At 50.8% G+C, this 19,077-nt stretch overlaps 1 protein-coding gene across 2 annotated transcripts in view; it reads left to right on the forward strand.

The window, feature by feature from the left end:
- Positions 1-18,790, forward strand: part of SRGAP3 (SLIT-ROBO Rho GTPase activating protein 3) — a 244,554-nt gene extending 225,764 nt beyond the window's left edge. Inside the window, exons 18-22 of one of the 2 annotated variants that reach the window (XM_065933246.1) lie at positions 91-170; positions 5,977-6,157; positions 7,354-7,503; positions 9,584-9,911; positions 13,816-18,790. In XM_065933246.1, the coding sequence (XP_065789318.1) occupies positions 91-170; positions 5,977-6,157; positions 7,354-7,503; positions 9,584-9,911; positions 13,816-14,229 (1,153 nt within the window). In that variant the 3' untranslated portion in view covers positions 14,230-18,790. The remainder of the gene's footprint in view (positions 1-90; positions 171-5,976; positions 6,158-7,353; positions 7,504-9,583; positions 9,912-13,815) is intronic. The other variant, XM_065933247.1, reaches the window with a different exon arrangement.
- The last annotated feature ends 287 nt before the right edge of the window (positions 18,791-19,077 follow it).

The following is a 19,077-nucleotide window of genomic DNA, read 5'->3' on the forward strand; positions in this document are numbered from 1 at the left end:
GATGTTGGTTGGGCCAGCGCTTGCGAGAAGCTGAGGGCAGTGTGAGGGTACACAGTCCCCCAGGAGACCCCTCCCCGTGTTTCCTTGCAGTGACAGCCCGCACAGCGAGCCAGGGACCATTGACGAAGTTGACCATGATAACGGCACGGAGCCTCACACCAGTGACGAAGGTGAGTGAGGGGAAGTCAGGGCAAGGCACTCACCCGGGGGTCTCCCATGCTGCCTGCCCACCTGCTGCACTGATCTGTGTAAACCCCACCCCCCACCTTCCCAGCTTTGCCAGTCAGCACATCATCCTCTACAGCAGAGAGAGAGACCCAGAAAGACCTCCAGTTCACCACATCTCAGCATGGCTTGCCTGCTCCCCTTCTGTGTCCTGCCTGGCCTGAGTGCAAATTCTAAGTGACCAGGGTGTCCTAAATAGAAAGCAGGCTCTGTACTGGGCTGTGTTCTGCACCCAGCACGTGCTGGGACGTGGGGCACACAATGAACCAGACATGGTCATCAAGGTGCTCCTGGTCTTGTCCCCTGGCAGTTGGAGGGCAGCTCCCCACCATGCAGGGTGATCATGAGTCCCCTCCAGACTGCAGGAGCGACCAGTGCAGTGGGCTCCCCGAAGGCGAGGCCAGACAGTGGTGACCCAGGCGAGGGTGTGCAGGTAGAGGGAAAAACGCCGACCTGGGCTCTGAGCGACACCTCAGACCTTCCACCGCTTCTAGATAAGGAAATGGCATCAGACTTACCTCTGGGGAGCGTGAACTGTGTCACCAAGCAGTCTGGATGATTTGGGCCTGAGGCCAGCATTTCCATTAGGCAGATCAGGCCCACTGCCCAGGACCCACAGTGCTGCTTTCAGGGCCCATGAGAATGTTCTAATTCATTTCAGTATAAGAATTTAAAAAAGGATATGAGCCTGGATTATTTTCATCTTTATATCAGTGTGGTCATAAAACATAGTTTTGATATTTTCTTAGTGAAGGAAGGGGCCTGGGCAAGCAAGGGTACCTCGGGCCTGAGCATCCCAGTGCTGCCCTGTGTTGACTGAACACAGCCTTCCTTTCTCCCTGTGATAGTTTCGCTGTTTAAAAATCATTATTTAGCAGTTTTCTTACTGGCCTTTGTGCTTCTCTTGGGGGCAGTCCCAGGCCCTGTTAGCCACCAGTTTGGTCAAGAGAGCTGGGATGTACTCTGGTGAGTTTCCTGGGAGTTGGTGTAAGAGGCAAGACTCTTACATAGGTGGGTTTTCATAGTCTAGTAGGACTATTTCCGTTGCCAGTCACAGAGCCTTCAGCTGAAACTGACGTAAGCATAAAAGGGATTCAGACCATATACTGGAAAGTCCCAGGGTAGGCGTGGCTTCAGGCACGGCTGGATCCAGGAGCTTAGTTGGCCTTGTCAGGGATGTGTCTCCACCTTGCTCTTCTGCTTCCTTCATCCTCCGGGGGATCTTCCTTTTGCGGTGGTCTCTGACAGGTCCAGGCTTTCATTGTCCTTTTACCCAAAGAGCTTCCTTTTCAAAATGATTCCAGTAGAGTCCCTTGGTTGGAGTCTCACCTCACTGTCTCGAGTCATGCACCCAGGCAAGAATCAGTCACTGTGGCCTGAGAGGGAGGTGGTGGGTCGGGCCTGGGTCATAGGGCAGGAAAGTAAATAGGGGCGAAATGTTCAGCTCTGCTAGAATTCTTAGCGATTAAAGCCACCCTGAGCTGAGAAAAACGTCCTGCAGAGCCTCCTTTAGGAGATATGAAGGCTGCCACCTTCTGATTGTTTGCGGTGGTTTGCTCTTCTCTTTCCTTCTTGCCCTCTCTTTCCTACCAGCTCTAGTCCTCCCTCTCCCTCTATCACGTTTAATAGCCCCCTTCTCGTTCTCTCCATCTGTTGCTTTTTGACTGCTGGTTATGTGCCTGTGTGCGTACATACATGTGCAACTCTTGATCTAGATCTTGCTCTCAGGCTTTCTTCTTCCACTTCCACTGGGGGAAAACACCTCTTGTCCAACAAGATAGCTTGATTTCTCAGCACTGAGACCTGTTGGGGCTGCTGCTGGTGGAGGCAGACGTGTCCGTGGGGAGTCAGGTCAGGTGCCGCCTTGCAGCATTCCTGGGGCCTCAGGTCACTGTCAGTCAGCCTGCACCCGCTGTGTGGCCACCCAGTCTCCTCACTGCGAGGTGGCGGGTGCTTTGGGCACCAGGACCAAGGAGAGGGACGGACAGAGGGCGCAGGGGTTTGCGGCCTCAGAACTCCCCCGGCAGGCTTCACCCCACCGGAGAGAAGCCTTCAGAGGAATTTGAACAAGAGAGTCTCAGGATGTGATTTATGATTTTAAAAGATCCCTCCAGCTGCCATGCGGAGAGACGACTTACCAAGCTTGAATGGAGGCGAGGTGGCCAGGTAGAAGGACGATAGTGTCTGGACCGGCGGGGAGAGGGTGGCATTGGAGGTGGTGAGGCCGGTCAGATTCAGGGGACAATTAGAAGGAAATGCTGATGAGTTAGCTTCTGTGGCCTGAGGGAGTGGGCAGATGGTGGTTCTGTTTCCTAAGATGGGGAAGATGAGGGGATGAAGCAAATTTGGGGAGGGGTGTGTGGGAGAGTTGGTAAGCTGTACTATTTTAGGTGTGATAAACCCAAATGACAGACTTCCTAATAAATGGTAGCTATTATCCCTGTTTCTACCCCACACTATTACACAGCAACATCTGCAAACACACGAGCTTTCTCTCAGCTTGCAGCTCAGCTCTGCTCCTCATCTCTTCTTTTCTCCCCCTTACATTTTCCACTTCTCCTCGCTCCCCCGCCCCCCACTCTAGTCTACCACCAGTGACTGTTGGATCTGGTAGAGTTGAGCAAGTCTCCACCCCAGGCAGTTCCTTCAGCAGAGCAAAGGGTGGGCTCAGAAGAAGCCTTTGGGGTCACACCAAGGAGCACCCAGCCCTTGGGGTTCAGCTCTTGGCCTTGCAAACCCTCTGGCCTTTCTCTCTCTAAAGCCAGGCAGATACATAGGTTACTAGGTGCCGCTAACATAGGAATGGTGTGAGAGTCAAAGATGCAGCGGACAGTACAGAGATCTCTCCATTTTACTGAGAAGGTGACTCTGAGTCAAGATCTGAGTTTATTTGATCCTAAATAGCCGGCCTGTCATTTTGCATCAACTTTGTCAGAATATCTTGCAAAGACACTTGTCAGGGAACAAGCAGGGGAAAGCGGGAAGATATCTGCAGGCTAGCGAGAGCAGGGGCCACCTTTGTTACTGTTTTGTTTATTAGCATTTAATAGATTTGTCTATTTATATAGGTACATGCATGTGTCTTCTTTTTATAGTATTAAACATCTTTGTGCTTGCTTTAAAATACAAGCACATTAACACTTATACATGACCCATTTTCTCCATAGCATTTCTACCCATTTGCATCTCTTAGGGTACAGGCTTTAACACAAATTGTAGGCATAAATAACTGTCCTGCTCCCCCGAAAGTCTCCCTCCCAAAGATCACTAGCTGCATGGCCTTGAGCAAAACACTTAAATTCTCTGCAGTGCAGATTTCTTTGTCTAGTCCCAACCCATAAGCTAAAGCCATTGTTGTTTTTTTGTTGTTGTCCAATCGCTCAGTCGTGTCTGACTCTTTGCGACCCTATGGACTACAGCACGTCAGGCATCCCTGTCCTTCATCATCTCCTGGAGCTTGCTCAAACTCATGTCCATTAGTAATTATAATCATAATCACAAGAGCCGCTATAAGCTGAATACTTAATGTATGTCTGTGCTATGCTGAGAACTTTCACATATTCTCTTTTTTTTTAATATATTGAAGTCTTTCTTCTTATCTAGATATATTGATATATAACAGTTTGTTAATATAAGATACATGGGATAATGATTTGATATATATATATATATATATATATATATATATGTAGAAATGATCACCACAATAGGTCAGGTTAACATCCATCACCACACAGCTATATTTTGTTTCCTTGTGATGAGAACTTTTAAGATCTACTCTCTTAGTAGGTTTCAAATATACAACATAGTATTATTAACTGTAGGCACCGTGCTGAATATTACATCCTATGACTTATTTATCCTGCTGAATATTACATCCTATGCCTTATTTATCCACTGGAGGCTTGTACCTTTTGATTCCCTTCACCCATTTCATCCACCTCTCACCTCTGGCAGCCACCTGTCTATTCTCTGTATCAGTGAGTTCTGTTTGTTTCTGATTTTAGATTCCACATGTAAGTGAGATCATACGGTGCTTGTCATCTTCTGTCTGACTTAATTTCACTCAGCATAATGCCCTCAAGATCCATTTATGTTGTTGCAAATGGCAGGATTTCCATCTTTTTATGGCTGAATAATTTCCCATTGTTTCTATACACCAGTCTTCTTTGTCTGTTCATCTGTCTATGAACCTTTAGGTTACTTTCATATCTTGGCTATTGTAAATAGTGCTGCAGGGAACATGGGGGTCTGCACCATATCTTCTCAAGTTAAATGTGTTCATTTCCTGTGGGTAAATACCCAGAAGTGGAATTGCTGGATCACATGGTAGTTCTGGTTTTAATTTTCTGAGAAACCTTCGTAGTGTTTTCTGTAGTAGCTGCACCCATATACATTTCCACCAGCAGTGCACAAGTTCCCTTTTCTCTGCATTCTCACCAGCTCTTGTTTGTTGTCTTTCTCACAACAGCCATTCTAACAGGTATGAGCTGATATCTCACTGTGGTTTTGATTTGCATTTTCCTAGTGATTAATGGTGTTGAACATCTTTTCATATACCTGTTGCCTCTCTGTATGTTTTCTTTCATGCTTTATCATTTAATCCTCTAAAGGCAACTGAGGTGTGCATCAGTTGTGTAACCTGCCTGAGGTTACACAAACTAGAGGTGACAGAGCTGGGCAGTAGGAGTATTTCAAGGACAAGAACTATTGGTTCTTGTTAACCAATTGGTTAACAATTGGTTAACCATTGGTTAACCCAGGCAGGGCCTGTCACTGAGCAGAGAAGAATACAGCTCTGATTGGGAGAGGTGTGTATACAAAGAGATATGCTTGACCTGTAGCCCCAGTAAGAATTCTCCCTCCCCCCAAATTAAGTTCATAGATGTGCATGTTAGCTCAGGCTGCCATCATGGAATACCTTAGACTGAGTGGCCCAGACAACAGAAATGTGCTTCCTTGCAGTTTGGGGGGCTAGAAGTCCAAGATCAGGGTGCCAGTAGGGTTGGGTTCTGCTGAAGGCTCTCTTCTTTGCTTGTAGACAGCTGCCTTCTCGCTGTGTCCTCCCATGGCCTTTCCACTGCGCCCATGCAGAGACAGAGAGAGAGCTCTCCGATGTCTCTTCCTCTTCTCAGTTCTATCATATTAGGTCCCCACCTTTATGACCTCACTTAAGCTTAATTACTTTCCTAAACACATCTCCAAATACCATTACATTGGGAGTTAGGACTGCAACATAGGGATTTGGGGGAAGACAGAATTCAGTCTATAACAATGAGCTCTGGAGAGAAGCTTCTGGGAACCTTTAAAAATTGTATGCAACATTTTACATGGAAGAAAATCCACACACAACATCTGTTTGACCTCCTACAAGGTAAGAACCACCAACAGTGTGATATGTGAACAAAAAGGGAAAGGGTTCATGAGAAAATGGAAACAGAGCTGGTATTTAAGGGACAGAATAAAAAGAAATTTCTTATATTATTTTTATAATGTTAAAAAGGAGCAGTGGAAAGTAAGGATGTAGTATTTCAACCCCACTTTCCATTTTGGGAAGTGAGATGGCCTGCCTGCGGTCACAGCACAGGGAGCGGATCTGAGCCTAGAGCCCAGTATCCTGAGCCCCAGCTCATGCTGTTCTCACCAGGCATGCTGTCTGCGCTGCCCCTCGGAGCCAGGGCCCTCTGACTGAGGCTCCTGGGCTGCCTTCTGCTGTCCTCATGGATGCTCTTGCCCTTGCTTTCCTTCCAGAAGTGGAGCAGATCGAGGCCATTGCCAAGTTTGACTACGTGGGGCGGTCCCCACGGGAGCTGTCCTTCAAGAAGGGAGCCTCACTGCTGCTGTACCACCGCGCCTCCGAGGACTGGTGGGAGGGTCGTCACAACGGCGTGGACGGGCTCATCCCACACCAGTACATAGTGGTGCAGGACATGTGAGTGGGCGTTGGGGCCATCTGTGAAGAGTGTCGTGATGGGTTAGTGATGTCTGGGAGGGGCACGGGAACATCAGCGCTGGATTATATGCCAGCGATTTGCTCTCCCTGCCGGGACACGCGTGGTCTTCTGTGAGAATGGATTATGTCTCAGCTGTCTTTGAATGGTGCTCCATTTAACATATAAGCAAATTGCTCATCCTTCATGGTCCACAGGGACAATATTTGGTGCCAGCCTGGCCCACCTGACAGCCTCCAGGGCATTTATCACCTGCTCTGGTTCTCAGCGTCCACTGGATCTTTCTATATACCTCCGCCCTTCAGGGCCTCCACTGTAGCCAGTGGCCATCCCACTGCCCTCTTACTGCCCACTGTTCTCTACCCTGAGATAGCTCTCCCAGGAGAGGGGCAGAAACAATCATCCTCTCATTTCCAGCTAAGAGGGTACTATTTTTAAAAAATAAATAAAAATAACTTTAGGCCTTTAAAAAAAAAAAAAAGAAAAAAGCTCTGCATCCCAAACACCTAGCCCCAGCATCAGGCCCAGAAAGTCGACACCTGCCATTCTTGGAAAAGCTTTGAGGGTTCCTGTATACACTCCCTCCGAGTTCCAGTCCGGCTCAGGTTGAACGATTTACCAGGTTGCAGGCTGGGCCTCAAGGGGTGGGGGCCTGGAGCCAGAGAGAAGTCCAGGTCAGGCAAACAACAAAAGAACCCTAGGTGGCCCTCTGACCCCAGGCCTCTGAGGACAAGGACAGAAAGAAGGATAGAGGAGGGGAGAGGGCGTGGGGGTGGTGGACAGAGCACCCCAACCAGCTCCAGCCCCTTCCCATTTGTCCAAAGCCAAGGGTGGGGGAGGGATGGGAATGCCTTCCTCTTCCCTGGCTGAACCCCAAGCTGCTGCTCCCCGAGCCACATGAGACTCAGTGCCCAGAGCTTAGCTCGTAGGCCCACTCCCCCTTTTTTCCTCCACACCCTCCGGTGTTCAGCTTGTCCCAGCCCAGAGCAGCAGCCCAGACCAGCTTAGCCGACGGGAGGAGCAGGTAGGGGAGAGTGGTGCCCCCGAGCGCCTCCTGCTGGCGAAGCGGTAGCGGTGCAACCACGAGCTGTGGGTGTGGATCCGGCTCCTCAGGTCTCAATACATCCGGGTTGTTGGGAGCGAAGCCCTCCCAGCTCACTCCTGTCCTTCTCCCCAGGGACGACGCCTTCTCTGACAGCCTGAGCCAAAAGGCCGACAGCGAGGCCAGCAGTGGGCCGCTGCTGGACGACAAGGCCTCCTCCAAAAACGACCTGCAGTCCCCCACGGAGCACATCTCGGATTACGGCTTTGGGGGGGTGATGGGCCGGTAGGAAACTCGGGTTCATTCTTTCCTGCTCGTGCATGCAGTGCCCATTCGAGTTTGATTCGGGAGAAGGAAGGGCAAGGGAGGGACAGAGGGAGGCTGTCGTGGCCCCTTGCTCCCCAAAGGATGTGACGCTGGGCACGCCTGCTGGGCTGGCTGGAACTGCCCTCGAATGACAGGTAGAAAAGCGATCCAGCTTGGGACAGAGGTGGAGAAAGAGGAAAGACTTCTACAGGCAACCAATCCTTTTTACTTAAAATACTAATAACATGGGGGAGGGAGAGTTACAAATTGGCAAGTACTTTTCCTCTCTCTCCAGTTCTTACACCTCCTCCCCACTTTGTGTTGAAAACCTAAGTTGTTATATTTTAAAATGTGAAGTTCTTTTACTCGCTGAAACGCACCGCATTAAATAGAAGTCTCACGCACACTGCGTGGGGGGAAATTGACACCCGGCTCCACCCACATATTTGGTGGGAGTGTGTTTGCCAATTTCTTCCCTCCCGTGTGGGTAGGGTTGTCACATGACCTTTCTGCCAGGTAAGGAGCTAGGCTCCTCACTGTGTATACAGGTAGAGTCCAAAGCACTTGGTGGTTTAAAACAAAACAAAAACAAAACAAAACAAAACACAAACAATAAGGAAAAGAGAAGAAAAGTTGGCAGTTTCTCACTGCTTTCTTAATCAGATCCTCAAAATGTCATATTCTCTGTTTTTGGTGGAGAGGTCATGGGATCAACCCACACGCTGGGTGCTTGCAGACAGAGCCAGAGAAATTAGCTGCAGTAGGAACCTAGGTTTATGAATTTATTTCAGCAGAAGTCCCAGTACCTCTCTCCAGCAAACTCTGTTCAGTTCAGGGTGTCGATAATCAGCAGATAGAATCAGGGGAAGTGTATGGTTGGGGTAGGTGGGTGACAGAGTTGAAGTCCCTTGACATCTAGGGGGGCCGTACCTTCTCCTGCCTCAATTTCCCTCTCCCTCTGTCCTCCCTTGTCTGCCTTCCTCTCCTCCTTTCTTTTCCAGTACTCTTCCACTCCAGCACCAATGCTTTGGTCCTGTTGGGGTGACCACAGGCAATGCTTAGCTTGGCTGGTGGCACAGGGTGTAAAGTACTGCTGATTGCGTTGAGCTTGGTCCCCATCACAATCCATCCCCACACCCGGTCCCTCCTCCCCACTCCCACACCCCTCCCAGCCTTCCTCTCCTCACCAGTGCCTTCAGGGCTTTGCTGACCTCCCTAGGCTGGAGCAGAATCCCCGGTGGGTAGAACCGCTTCAGAGTGGTCTCCCACCCACTGAACCTCCCTTGAAGGTAGGTGAGGAATATTAGACCCGTTTAACAGATGAATGAAGTGGGTCTGAAAGCTTGCTGGAAAGTCAGTGGCAGAGACAGGACAAGAATCTGCCTTCCAGATAGATACTTTAGGCCCCTTTTCTCTCTGCCACAGCCTCCTTGAAGGGTGAAAGGTATCCAAATGTATAAAAGGCATTCCAGTGATACAGGTTTTTCTCTTAATGATTGGAAATGTTCAAAGTCTGGAAAAGCCTTATAGAAAACAGCCCTTTGGGGAGATTGGGGGAGGGTGACAACACTGGGCTGTGTTGAGTTCCCGGGGGGGGGGGGGGGGGGGGGCCCTACTGTGCTAGCAGGGAGCTGGTAACTTGTGGTACAGTCAAGCCTCAATGCCTCAAACCAATCAGAAGCCCTTTGGAATCATGGAGACATCTAAACTGCTTAAAAACATATCATGAACCCAACTAACCATGAGCAAAGTGTTCCCAGGTTGCCATGCCCTGACTTAACATATAGACAAGATTCGCTGTGTAATTAGCACCACCGACTGCAGCTTAGAAGCAGAAGGCCCGATCCTTCGTGTGTGCAGGTTAAACCTGCTGGCCTGAGTTCTGCACTCGGACAGTCCTTCACTGCAGAATCGCCGAGTCTGGCTGAATGAGGCTTTACTATACCCACTCCCTAGACTAGTGTGTAGCATGTCTGGACTCTGGGGGATTGGCTGACCCATGTGACACCGGCCGGGGTTGACCTCTGCCCCATGCCCCTGCCCCCCGGCTCCTTTGCAGAGTGCGGTTACGATCTGACGGAGCAGCCATCCCCAGGCGCCGAAGCGGGGGCGACACACACAGCCCGCCCCGGGGCCTGGGCCCCAGCATAGACACACCGCCCCGGGCCGCCGCCTGCCCCAGCAGCCCCCACAAAATCCCCCTCACCCGGGGAAGGATCGAGAGCCCCGAGAAGCGGAGGATGGCGACGTTCGGGAGCGCCGGCAGCATCAACTACCCCGACAAGAAGGCGCTCTCGGAAGGGCACAGCGTGCGGTCGACGTGCGGTTCCACCAGGCACAGCAGCCTGGGGGACCACAAGTCCCTGGAGGCCGAGGCCCTGGCTGAAGTAAGGGCCGGCAGGAGGCAGGCGCCCGCTGACACCCCCAGAGGGGCAGGGGTGGGCCCCCGCAGACTGGGGAGTCAGTTCGCCCTTCACGCCAGGTCAGGCTAAGCCAGGACACAGGATAGATAGTGAGCTGGCTTCCCGCGCCCCTGCTGGCCTCCCCCTGGGAGGGGAAGCTGGATGGGTGTAGCTCCTGGCTAGGGCTCCTGTAAAGGCCCAAGGCCCCAGTGTCCAGGCTGGAGGTGGGATTCCCAGATAGAGGATGTGGTTGTCACAGGTGTCTCCATAAGATGGCAAGACTGTGCTATTCATGTTTTCATTTGTTCATCTTTTCATTCATTCCCTGATTCATTTGTTCGTTTATTTATTGATGAATACTGATGGAGCATCTGTTGTGCTCAATCACTGGCTGGCACTGAGAAAATAATAATGGCATAAAGTGGACCCAGGTCCTGCCCACATGGAGCTTAGGGTTTAGAGAAGAGAGGGATGGCAACCACCAACACACACAGCTGTGAAAATGGCAGCTGGGTCAGGAGTCTTGAAGGAGTGGAACTCTGTGTTCTGAGAGCCTACAATGTGCGGATTGCTCGTAAGCAGTGAGAGATGTCTCTGCAGAGGACAGTACCAAGATCCAAAGGGAAGGCAGGACAAAATAGCTGAAGCTGGAAGCAGAAAATGTTCCATGCTCTTCCAAAGTGCTTCGAGTTTTCTGTTTTGTTAGGTAACTTCTTAAAAATTTGGATGAGAAACCTGTGTGATTTTTACACTTGCCAAAGAAAGCACACAAATTCATTTAAAAATTGTTACCAAACAGTTTGCTTGAATTGTTTAATAATTTGCACAACAACTTTCATATGTTTTTGACAGTTTTATCATAGTTCAAGTTTCCACTTTTCTCCCTGGAATTTGGCTGGCAGCCCATTATGTATCCCCTTCTCAGTGTTTTCTCCCTGTTAAGAAAAGAGGGACAATCAGAATCTTTGGGGCGGTGAGGATTCTATTGTGAAGAGGGGGGTTGGGAACCTTGAAACACCCATCCAAGGTGGGAAGGTCTCATTTAGGACAAAGTGAAAAGTGATCATTCCCTGCCCCCCTGCCCCGCCACTGTCCACGCTTCCTGGCGCCTCTCTGCAGCTCCACTTTGAGATCATGGCATCACGTCTCAGACTAACACCAGGCTTGTGCCTAAACACCTCAGCTGATCTTTTTCTGAGCTTGCTGTCTTTCTGGCCCACACTCTGCAAGGGTGGAGTGGTGGGGATGGTAGGGATGGTGGTTAGAGGGGCGATAATTATATTTTACTTATTAGTTTTGCCTTTTGGCTCTGCTGCAGTAGAGCAGACTGTGTAGTGATATCAGTGGGGGACTTAATTTAAGCAGCCTGGGGTGTGGAAGGTGGCCATTTATCTCTGCAGGGGCGGGAGGTAGCAAAAGTGGGGACCGGACTGCCTTCTCTCCTGTCGTGCAGGATCCCCCCCCACCACCACTAATCCTTGTGGATAAAGGCACAAATAGTGTCTTCTTAAAGTAGACAGTGTTATGGGCAAAGGGTGAAGTATCTTGGCGAAGCATATATGCTAATATTGTGTTTCGTGTCAAGTTGCTTCCGTTGTGTCCTGCTCTTTGAGACCCCCTGGACTGTAGCCCACCAGGCTCCCCTGTCCATGGGATTCTCCAGGCAAGAATACTGGAGTGGGTTGCCATTTCCTCCTCCAGGGGATCTTTCCGACCCAGGAATTGAACCCGTATCACTTTACATCTCCTGCATTGGCAGGCAGGTTCTTTACCACCAGTGGCACCTGGGAAGCCCACAGGCTAATATTGGCTGTTAGCTAATTTCCAGTGTCCCTTCACAAAGCAAAATGATGGACTGGGACGGATTGGAGCCTGGTATGGGGGCCCAGCAGGCAAGAGCCACTTGAGGACAGGGGAGGAAAGAAGGGAAAGAGAGACCTGGGTGTGGAAGGGGCTGGCCGGGACACCTGCAGCCACCAGCCCTATCAGTCTGACCACACTTTCCTTTTTTTTTTCCCAGAGTTGCCCCAGGGCGGAAAAGCCAGTTAGTGTGTCTCAATAGTGATGTGGAGCCTGAAGTGGGGCCAGCATCTTCCATTACCAGCTCTAAGCACTGTCCCTCATTGTCCCCTTGGTAGCCCAGCTCAGCCTGAGTGGAGGCATCCCTGGGAAACCCCACGGGAGCTGAGGACTCTGGCTGGGGGAGAGCAGAGGTCACTGTCAGGCAGTTCACACACATCACCACGTCCGCTGTCTCCTCCGTCTTCACTGCCAGTGGGGGGCTTTCAGCTCAGGGACCAGGTGTGTGCAGGGTGACTGAGCCTTGCCCAACGTTGCCCAGTGGCAGTGGTAAAGCAGTCCTTCTCCTCCCAAACCCGGGCTCTGTATCCTGACCCAGAGCTCCTGGGTTACATGCTGCAGTCCAGCTCCAGCGCCCCCTCCTGGAATGCTGAGCCCCAGGCCAACCCTCTGAGCTGCCAGAATCTCTTTGAGTGTCATCCAAAGTGCTCTCATACTGATGAGCTCTTAAATGTCTCAGTATCCCCAGGAATTGCAAAGGCAGATGAGAATTTTTGTTGCCTTTCAAATTTTTCATTTTTTTTTCTGAAAAAGCATTATAATAGAAGAAAGTAACAGTCCCATCACCCTGGGGTGAGCATTGTGAATGTTCTAATATATAACCTCTGAACACTTTTCCTATGGATGAAGGAGAGATATGAATAGATTTGTTAATATTAATGCTTAGGTGCGTGAACTCTGGAGTCAGACTACTATGCCGCTAAGTAGTTGTGTGACCTTGGACAACTTAACCAGTCTGAGCTTCCAATTCCTTATGTGTGAAGTGAGCATAATGGTAGTTCCTGGTAGATAAGTATGAGGATTAAATGAACTATTAGGGAGGAGGCTGACACTGGTGCTCTGTATTACCTCCATATTATTTGGGAAGTACTATGTACCAGGTGCCATGGCATGCTCTTCAAAGCGAACACATCATTTGGAGCTTCCCTAGTAGCTCAGATGGTAAAGAATACGCCTGCAGTACTGGAGATCTGGTTCAATCCCTGGGTCAGGAAGATGCCCTGGAGAAGGGAATGGTTACCCGCTCCAGTATTCTTGCCTAGAGAATCCCATGGACAGAGGAGCCTGCTGCTGCTGCTGCTGCTAAGTCGCTTCAGTCGTGTCTGACTCTGTGCAACCCCATAGACAGCAGCCCACCAGGCTCCCCCATCCCTGGGATTCTCCAGGCAAGAACACTGGAGTGGGTTGCCATTTCCTTCTCCAGTGCATGAAAGTGAAAAGTGAAAGTGAAGTCTCCCAGTTGTGTCCGACTCTTAGCGACCCCATGGACTGCAGCCCACCAGGCTCCTCCATCTATGGGATTTTCCAGGCAAGAGTACTGGAGTGGGGTGCCATTGCCTTCTCCGACAGAGGAGCCTAGCGGGCTACGAAGAGTCAGACACAACTGAGTGACTTAACACTTTCAACTTTCAACACTAGGTACCAGGTGCCATGCCATGCTCTTCAAAGGGGCCATATCATTTCATACTCATCAACTCCCTGAGGTCAGTATTATACTTAACCCACAAAATGAGAATTCTGTCTCAACAGAGAGGTAAGGTAATTTGCCCAGGGTCACACAACAAGGAAGCCTCAGAGCCAGGATTTGAACACAAGTCTGTCTGACTGTGGAGCCTGTCTCTGCAAGATCTGTAGTGCTCATATTGATTTTCCTTTATGGTTATGAGGCACCCTGGGATTGATTCTCCTGCCCAGCCAGTGAGATTTGTGGGGAAGCCTCTCTAAGGAACCCACAAGTTGGTCAGCGCCCTGGAAGGGTTAGTCCCCAGGCCTCCAGTTCTGCACCAACCAGAGCTCTCTTTGTCCCCAGGACATTGAGAAGACCATGAGTACGGCTCTGCACGAGCTCCGGGAGCTGGAGAGGCAGAACACGGTCAAGCAGGCGCCAGACGTGGTGCTGGACACCCTGGAGCCCCTGAAGAACCCTCCAGGCCCCATCAGCTCGGAACCGGCCAGCCCCCTGCACACCATCGTTATCCGCGACCCCGACGCCGCCATGCGCCGCAGCAGCAGCAGCTCCACCGAGATGATGACCACCTTCAAGCCAGCCCTGTCCGCCCGCTTGGCCGGCGCCCAGCTGCGCCCGCCCCCCATGCGGCCGGTGCGGCCCGTGGTCCAGCATCGGTCCAGCAGCAGCAGCAGCTCGGGAGTGGGCAGCCCGGCCGTGACGCCCACCGAGAAGATCTTCCCCAACAGCTCGGCCGACAAGTCGGGCACCATGTGACCTGCGGGGTGGCGGGCAGCGCCCTGGCCCGCTGCGGCCCGCCGTGGCCGAGGGCGGCCTCGGTGACTTCCGCGTCCTCCCAGGGCTCCTGGCTTTGTCGGGCAGGGACCAGAAGGTCAGCCTGGGAGCGGGTCTGTGCGGAGCTGAGTCCCAGGTCCGAGCCGCAGCGCGCCTTCAGTCACGTGGACCCGCACCTCCCTCCCGCGCACACACAGACACCCGAGCGGTGAGGAGCGGAACCCCGGCTGGCGCGATTCCCGACATCACGGCCTGTGTTAAATGGCTTCGCCCGCATATCGTCACTGGAAAATTATTCTCTCGACATTCTCTCTACATGCATATATACGTGTATATGTATGCGTGCGCGTATGTACACGTATGTATGAATGTATGTGTCTGTAGGTGTGTGTGTATATATATATATATTTATGCATCTATATACATATACTAGATCTGGACACACATACAAAATGTATATAGGATCTCCTTTTTCTTTTTATGAAACTTAGATTTACCTCAGACCCATGCCACCAAACATCTCCCGCTGAGTTATTTGGTGGGATTTGCAGGGACTTTTCTGGGAGAATTTAAAGGCCCACAGTAACTGCGAATGAAGCAATATACCACTAACCTGCAGAAAAACAAAACCAGTCTCCCACTGTCTCCAGAAGTCGTGGCCTTCCAGAACAGTCTGCCCCTAAAGGAAGCGAGGGGCAGGTGGCACCCTGGGCAGGCTGCTCCCACAGGTGGGGACCACTTCACAGAGCCCCCTCCCCATCCACCCCAGAGACCCTGCCTTTCCACCCGGAGGTCAAGACCAATTGCACCCCCAAAAGCATGGAGGACGTTGGCGAGAAGAGCCCTGACCTCAGCGGCCTGTGTTCGTTAGTAGAAGAGGGGATGGTGAGAGCCTGAGCCCCATCGTAGCACAGTATTATGTGTGGTTGGGAAAAAGGAAAAAAACAAAAAACCAAACAGTGGTGTGGAACGCTTCAAAACCTAGAAACGCTGTAGGAACAATTCTGTGGTAACTATAGAGGTTTAACTTATATCATTTTCAAAATATTTAATTTTTTCTTTTCCTCTTTCTACTAATTATACTGTGTCAGATTCTGGAACTAAACAGGCAAGGAGAGTTTGAATCCCATCGTTTTTTAATTTGAAATCAGGCCGTGACGCACTCTGGCTGGTGGCCTCTTGCATGAAGCACACAGGGCTGTAGGTACGCAGCTCAGACCAGGCCTGGGGAGGGAGTCTTTGTCACCTGCCGTCCAGGAGAATGCTTCGGTGGAGTTTATGCAGTGAAATAGCTGCCCTTCCCCCTTCCTTTCCGTTTCACCCACCTTCTCCAATGCATTTAACACAATTGAAAATATGGGGAAAGAATTGGGTGGGGGGGGGGTGTCACCTCATTGAGCCTCAGTTTCCTGCTCCATAAAATTAATGAGCAAGCAAACTGCAACCTAGGAAGCACTGTACCAACACAATTGCTCTTTTCATGGTTATCAGTAAGGTGAAAATCATCTAGCACCTTCCTTTTGAAACCTCCTAATGGCATTTGAGAAGTGGGCAGTGGAATTTTCCTACCAGCTTCATAAGAGTCATGAAGCACAGTCCTGCAGATAAGTCACCTCTTGACATTCCATCATTGCCGTGTCAGCCCACAGGATTAAGTTTTGCCCTCTCCTCTGTTCCCCAGAGAGGGAGTCATGTGAAGCCACATTTACCTGGGTGTGTAGGGATGGTGAGTCACAGTGCCTTGCCTGAAGGACTGGCCTCGAGAGTACACCGTGAGGAAAGAATAAGAAGGGCTCAAAAAGAGAATGCCAGGGAGAGGCTAGTGACAAACTCAACCGTCTTTGTTTTGCCTAGAATTGGAAATGAAAGAGCCTCAGAGCAAGCTAGGAGCTCTCTGCCACTTAGCATATAAAGTAACCCCCCCCCCCCCCCATATTACAGCTTAGGGAAGGAAACAAGGCCTTAGGATGGCTGTGACTTGTCCAAAATTTAATAGATGGCCGAGGGTGCGGCTGGGTCTGGCTCCTAAAGCCATTTATTTGCAAGGATTCTGTGACGTCCAGCCAGGACAGAGACTTCTCATTTCTACCCAGAGAGACTCCCAGACCATAAACACAGTGGCCTCCTGTGCAAAGTATCACATTCTCTGCCATGACTACCAGATGAAATATTAAAATGTGAGTTGACAGATCTGTTGCCTGATGTACGTAACACCAGTCAGGTCATGTGGATTTTCCTCTGAATTGACTAACTTCATCTTTCCTTACTGATTATAGGCCTGCCTTTCACCAAATGACCTACCTGAAGGACAGGGCCTTTCTGTTTTCTTTAAGCACCTGTTTTTCCATTGGGAAATGGCTGATGAGCTCACATTTAGGCAAACTCACACCCCACTCATCCAGCTCCAAATCTGAGCCTTGACGCAGAACCAAATGGAAAAATGTTGCGCCCCGCCCGCCCCCCCCATCTGGCGCTCTGCATGTCTCAGGCCCCCTCCACACGCACCCAGGCCCGCCCACCGTCATGAGCGTTGGCATTCTCTTCTGACGCCTGCCTGTGTTAGTCCACTATATATTGCTGTATTTGCTTAAATGCTGGAAAGTAACTGTTAAAATGTGAAACTGTAATTTTTAAAAAGGCTACAATGAAATTATAGCCAATGCCACTCACCAAATCTTTGCACCTAGTAGATAGATCAATGTAAAAAAACAAATACCAGAAACCTAACTGTACAGTGAGTGTGGGGGAAATGTAGTAACCTAGTTAGTAGTCCTCAGTATAACCAATTGTACAAGGGGAAGTGGTGTGTCTACCTACTTGTCCATCACCATTACTGGAAGCTGTACTGATCAGTTCATTGATAACGGGCAATTTTTTTTTTTTTTTTGCTCTTCACAGAATGATTTCTTAACCTTCAACTTACCCTGAGGTCAAGCCTTTTGTCTTTCTGTGTTACCGGTGTTCAGTCTCTTTTAGGAATGAGCCAGCAAGATGTTCATTTAAAACTGACCAAAGAACAAATTCATTCCTGGTCTAGTTTCCTGGGCCTGGGGCCCAGCCTCCGGCCACTAAGGACCTTTCTTGGATAAAATTGAGAACGAGCCGTGCTTCCTACCCCACGCCCCCTCTCTCCCTTTAGTCCCCTTTCCTCTTAAAGAGCTGCTCTGAACTGTGGGATTCTGTGAAAAATTCTTGCCTTTCCTTGTTTTCAGTGCTAACGATTTCTCACCTTGAAGCGCCTTTTGAACCCCGGACAGAGCGCACAACTGGAGGGAATTGTCAGCTTGTGAATTAGACTTGTTGTGTGGGGGGTCTTTTCTCTGAGGTCACTGGGCCCTCAGGGGCAGGAGAGAAATGGATTCCCACCAGATTCCTATCCCATGAAGAAATCCGAGTGGGAAGAGACGCAGGGAAGTGGAGCCATCCCTCGGCTGCCGGCCGGAACCAGCAGCTCGGTGATCTGCCTTATAAACACTCCCCAGCTGGTTGGTGGTACCCACGTGGGGCCAGTGCGGGGAAGGGCCTGGCGCGGGGCTTGCTTCCCTTTTGGAAGCCCTCAGAGTGCCTTGTCGGGGGGGTTATTTCTTTCTCATTCAGCAGGCATGGATGCAGAGGACTTCCTGGGTCCTGGTCATTACCTGGCGCTCAGCGCGTGGACGTGGCTGTTGGACAACCACGAGGACTAACGTGATGGTTCTTCCTCTTAGCCTCTCTGTCCCTGACTCTTCACACTAGAGCAAATGCCTCATCCTCCCGAGAAACCCAGAGAGAAGACACGGCTGGCTCACGACTGCGGGGGAGGGAAAGCTGCTGGGTTCAGGGAGGAGGGGTCGGGAGGAAAAGCTAGGAAGGGGTGAGCCGAGGTGTTGCTGAGATGATTTTCTGCTGTGCAGAGCTACTGCTGATGTCTCATGTCAACTTCCCTGGTTCTCTGGGGTCCCCGCTCCTCTGAGCAGCTGCGTAGAGAATTCCCCACATATCCAAAGCTGCTGGGGGAGCTGGGGGAGGGGAGGGACTTTGCTGCCAGGTCGGGGTCCTCCTCGCCTCTCTCGGAAGTTGATCTGCCAGCGTCCTGCCGTCTCATCCTTTGGGACTGCTCCTTGCTGATACCTCCTTTCCGTGTGAACTGTCCGAGGCAAACGACGACCTTGAACCGGAACGGCCAGGGTGCACTTTACTTTCCTTGGAAGGAAGTAGCTTCTGGCCAGGGTTTCTGCTCAGACTCTAGTCCCCGGCAGTGTGACTGTTTACACGGTTTGGCAATAGGTTCGGTTCTGATTGCTTCAGAGTGGCTGGTCTATTTAGTTTCCTTTGGTTTCCTTCCTCCCCAAACTGTCAGGAAAATCAAACTGAAACCACCCTAGGAAATTGCTGGTTGCCTGTCCCCATGTGGTGATAAGTGTTGCCCTCTCCCGGACATCGTTTCTCTCCCTTACAACCCAGCGCCCGTGCCGTGGAGTGTCTGACTGGATCCTCTGTTGCGTATTCTCATGGTGCCTGCTGGTTTGACGTGGAGCTACCCTGTGAAATAAAACAGCTTAACTTTTCCCAAATGTGCTCCGGTGGCTTTTTGGAAGGGTGAGGTGGCCCGTCGGGGATGGGGAGGGGGCAGGTGTTCCTACTTTTCAGTTCGTGGTCCATGTGCTTCCAACCAGGAAGCATCCCTGAAGTGTCCCTTAGCTCAGACCCAAGAGGGTGAAGGCCAAGGTCCAAGGAAGGCTGCGTCCGCTGCGGAGCTAGCTGGAAGAGGTAAGCGAGGGGTGCCTGCTGGGGACTGTCAGAGCAGAGGCCAGCAGGAGGGGGAGCTGTCATCTGCGGAGAGGCCTTCCA

Source organism: Muntiacus reevesi, chromosome 4 (assembly GCF_963930625.1).
Source record: "Muntiacus reevesi chromosome 4, mMunRee1.1, whole genome shotgun sequence".
NCBI lineage: Eukaryota > Metazoa > Chordata > Mammalia > Artiodactyla > Cervidae > Muntiacus > Muntiacus reevesi.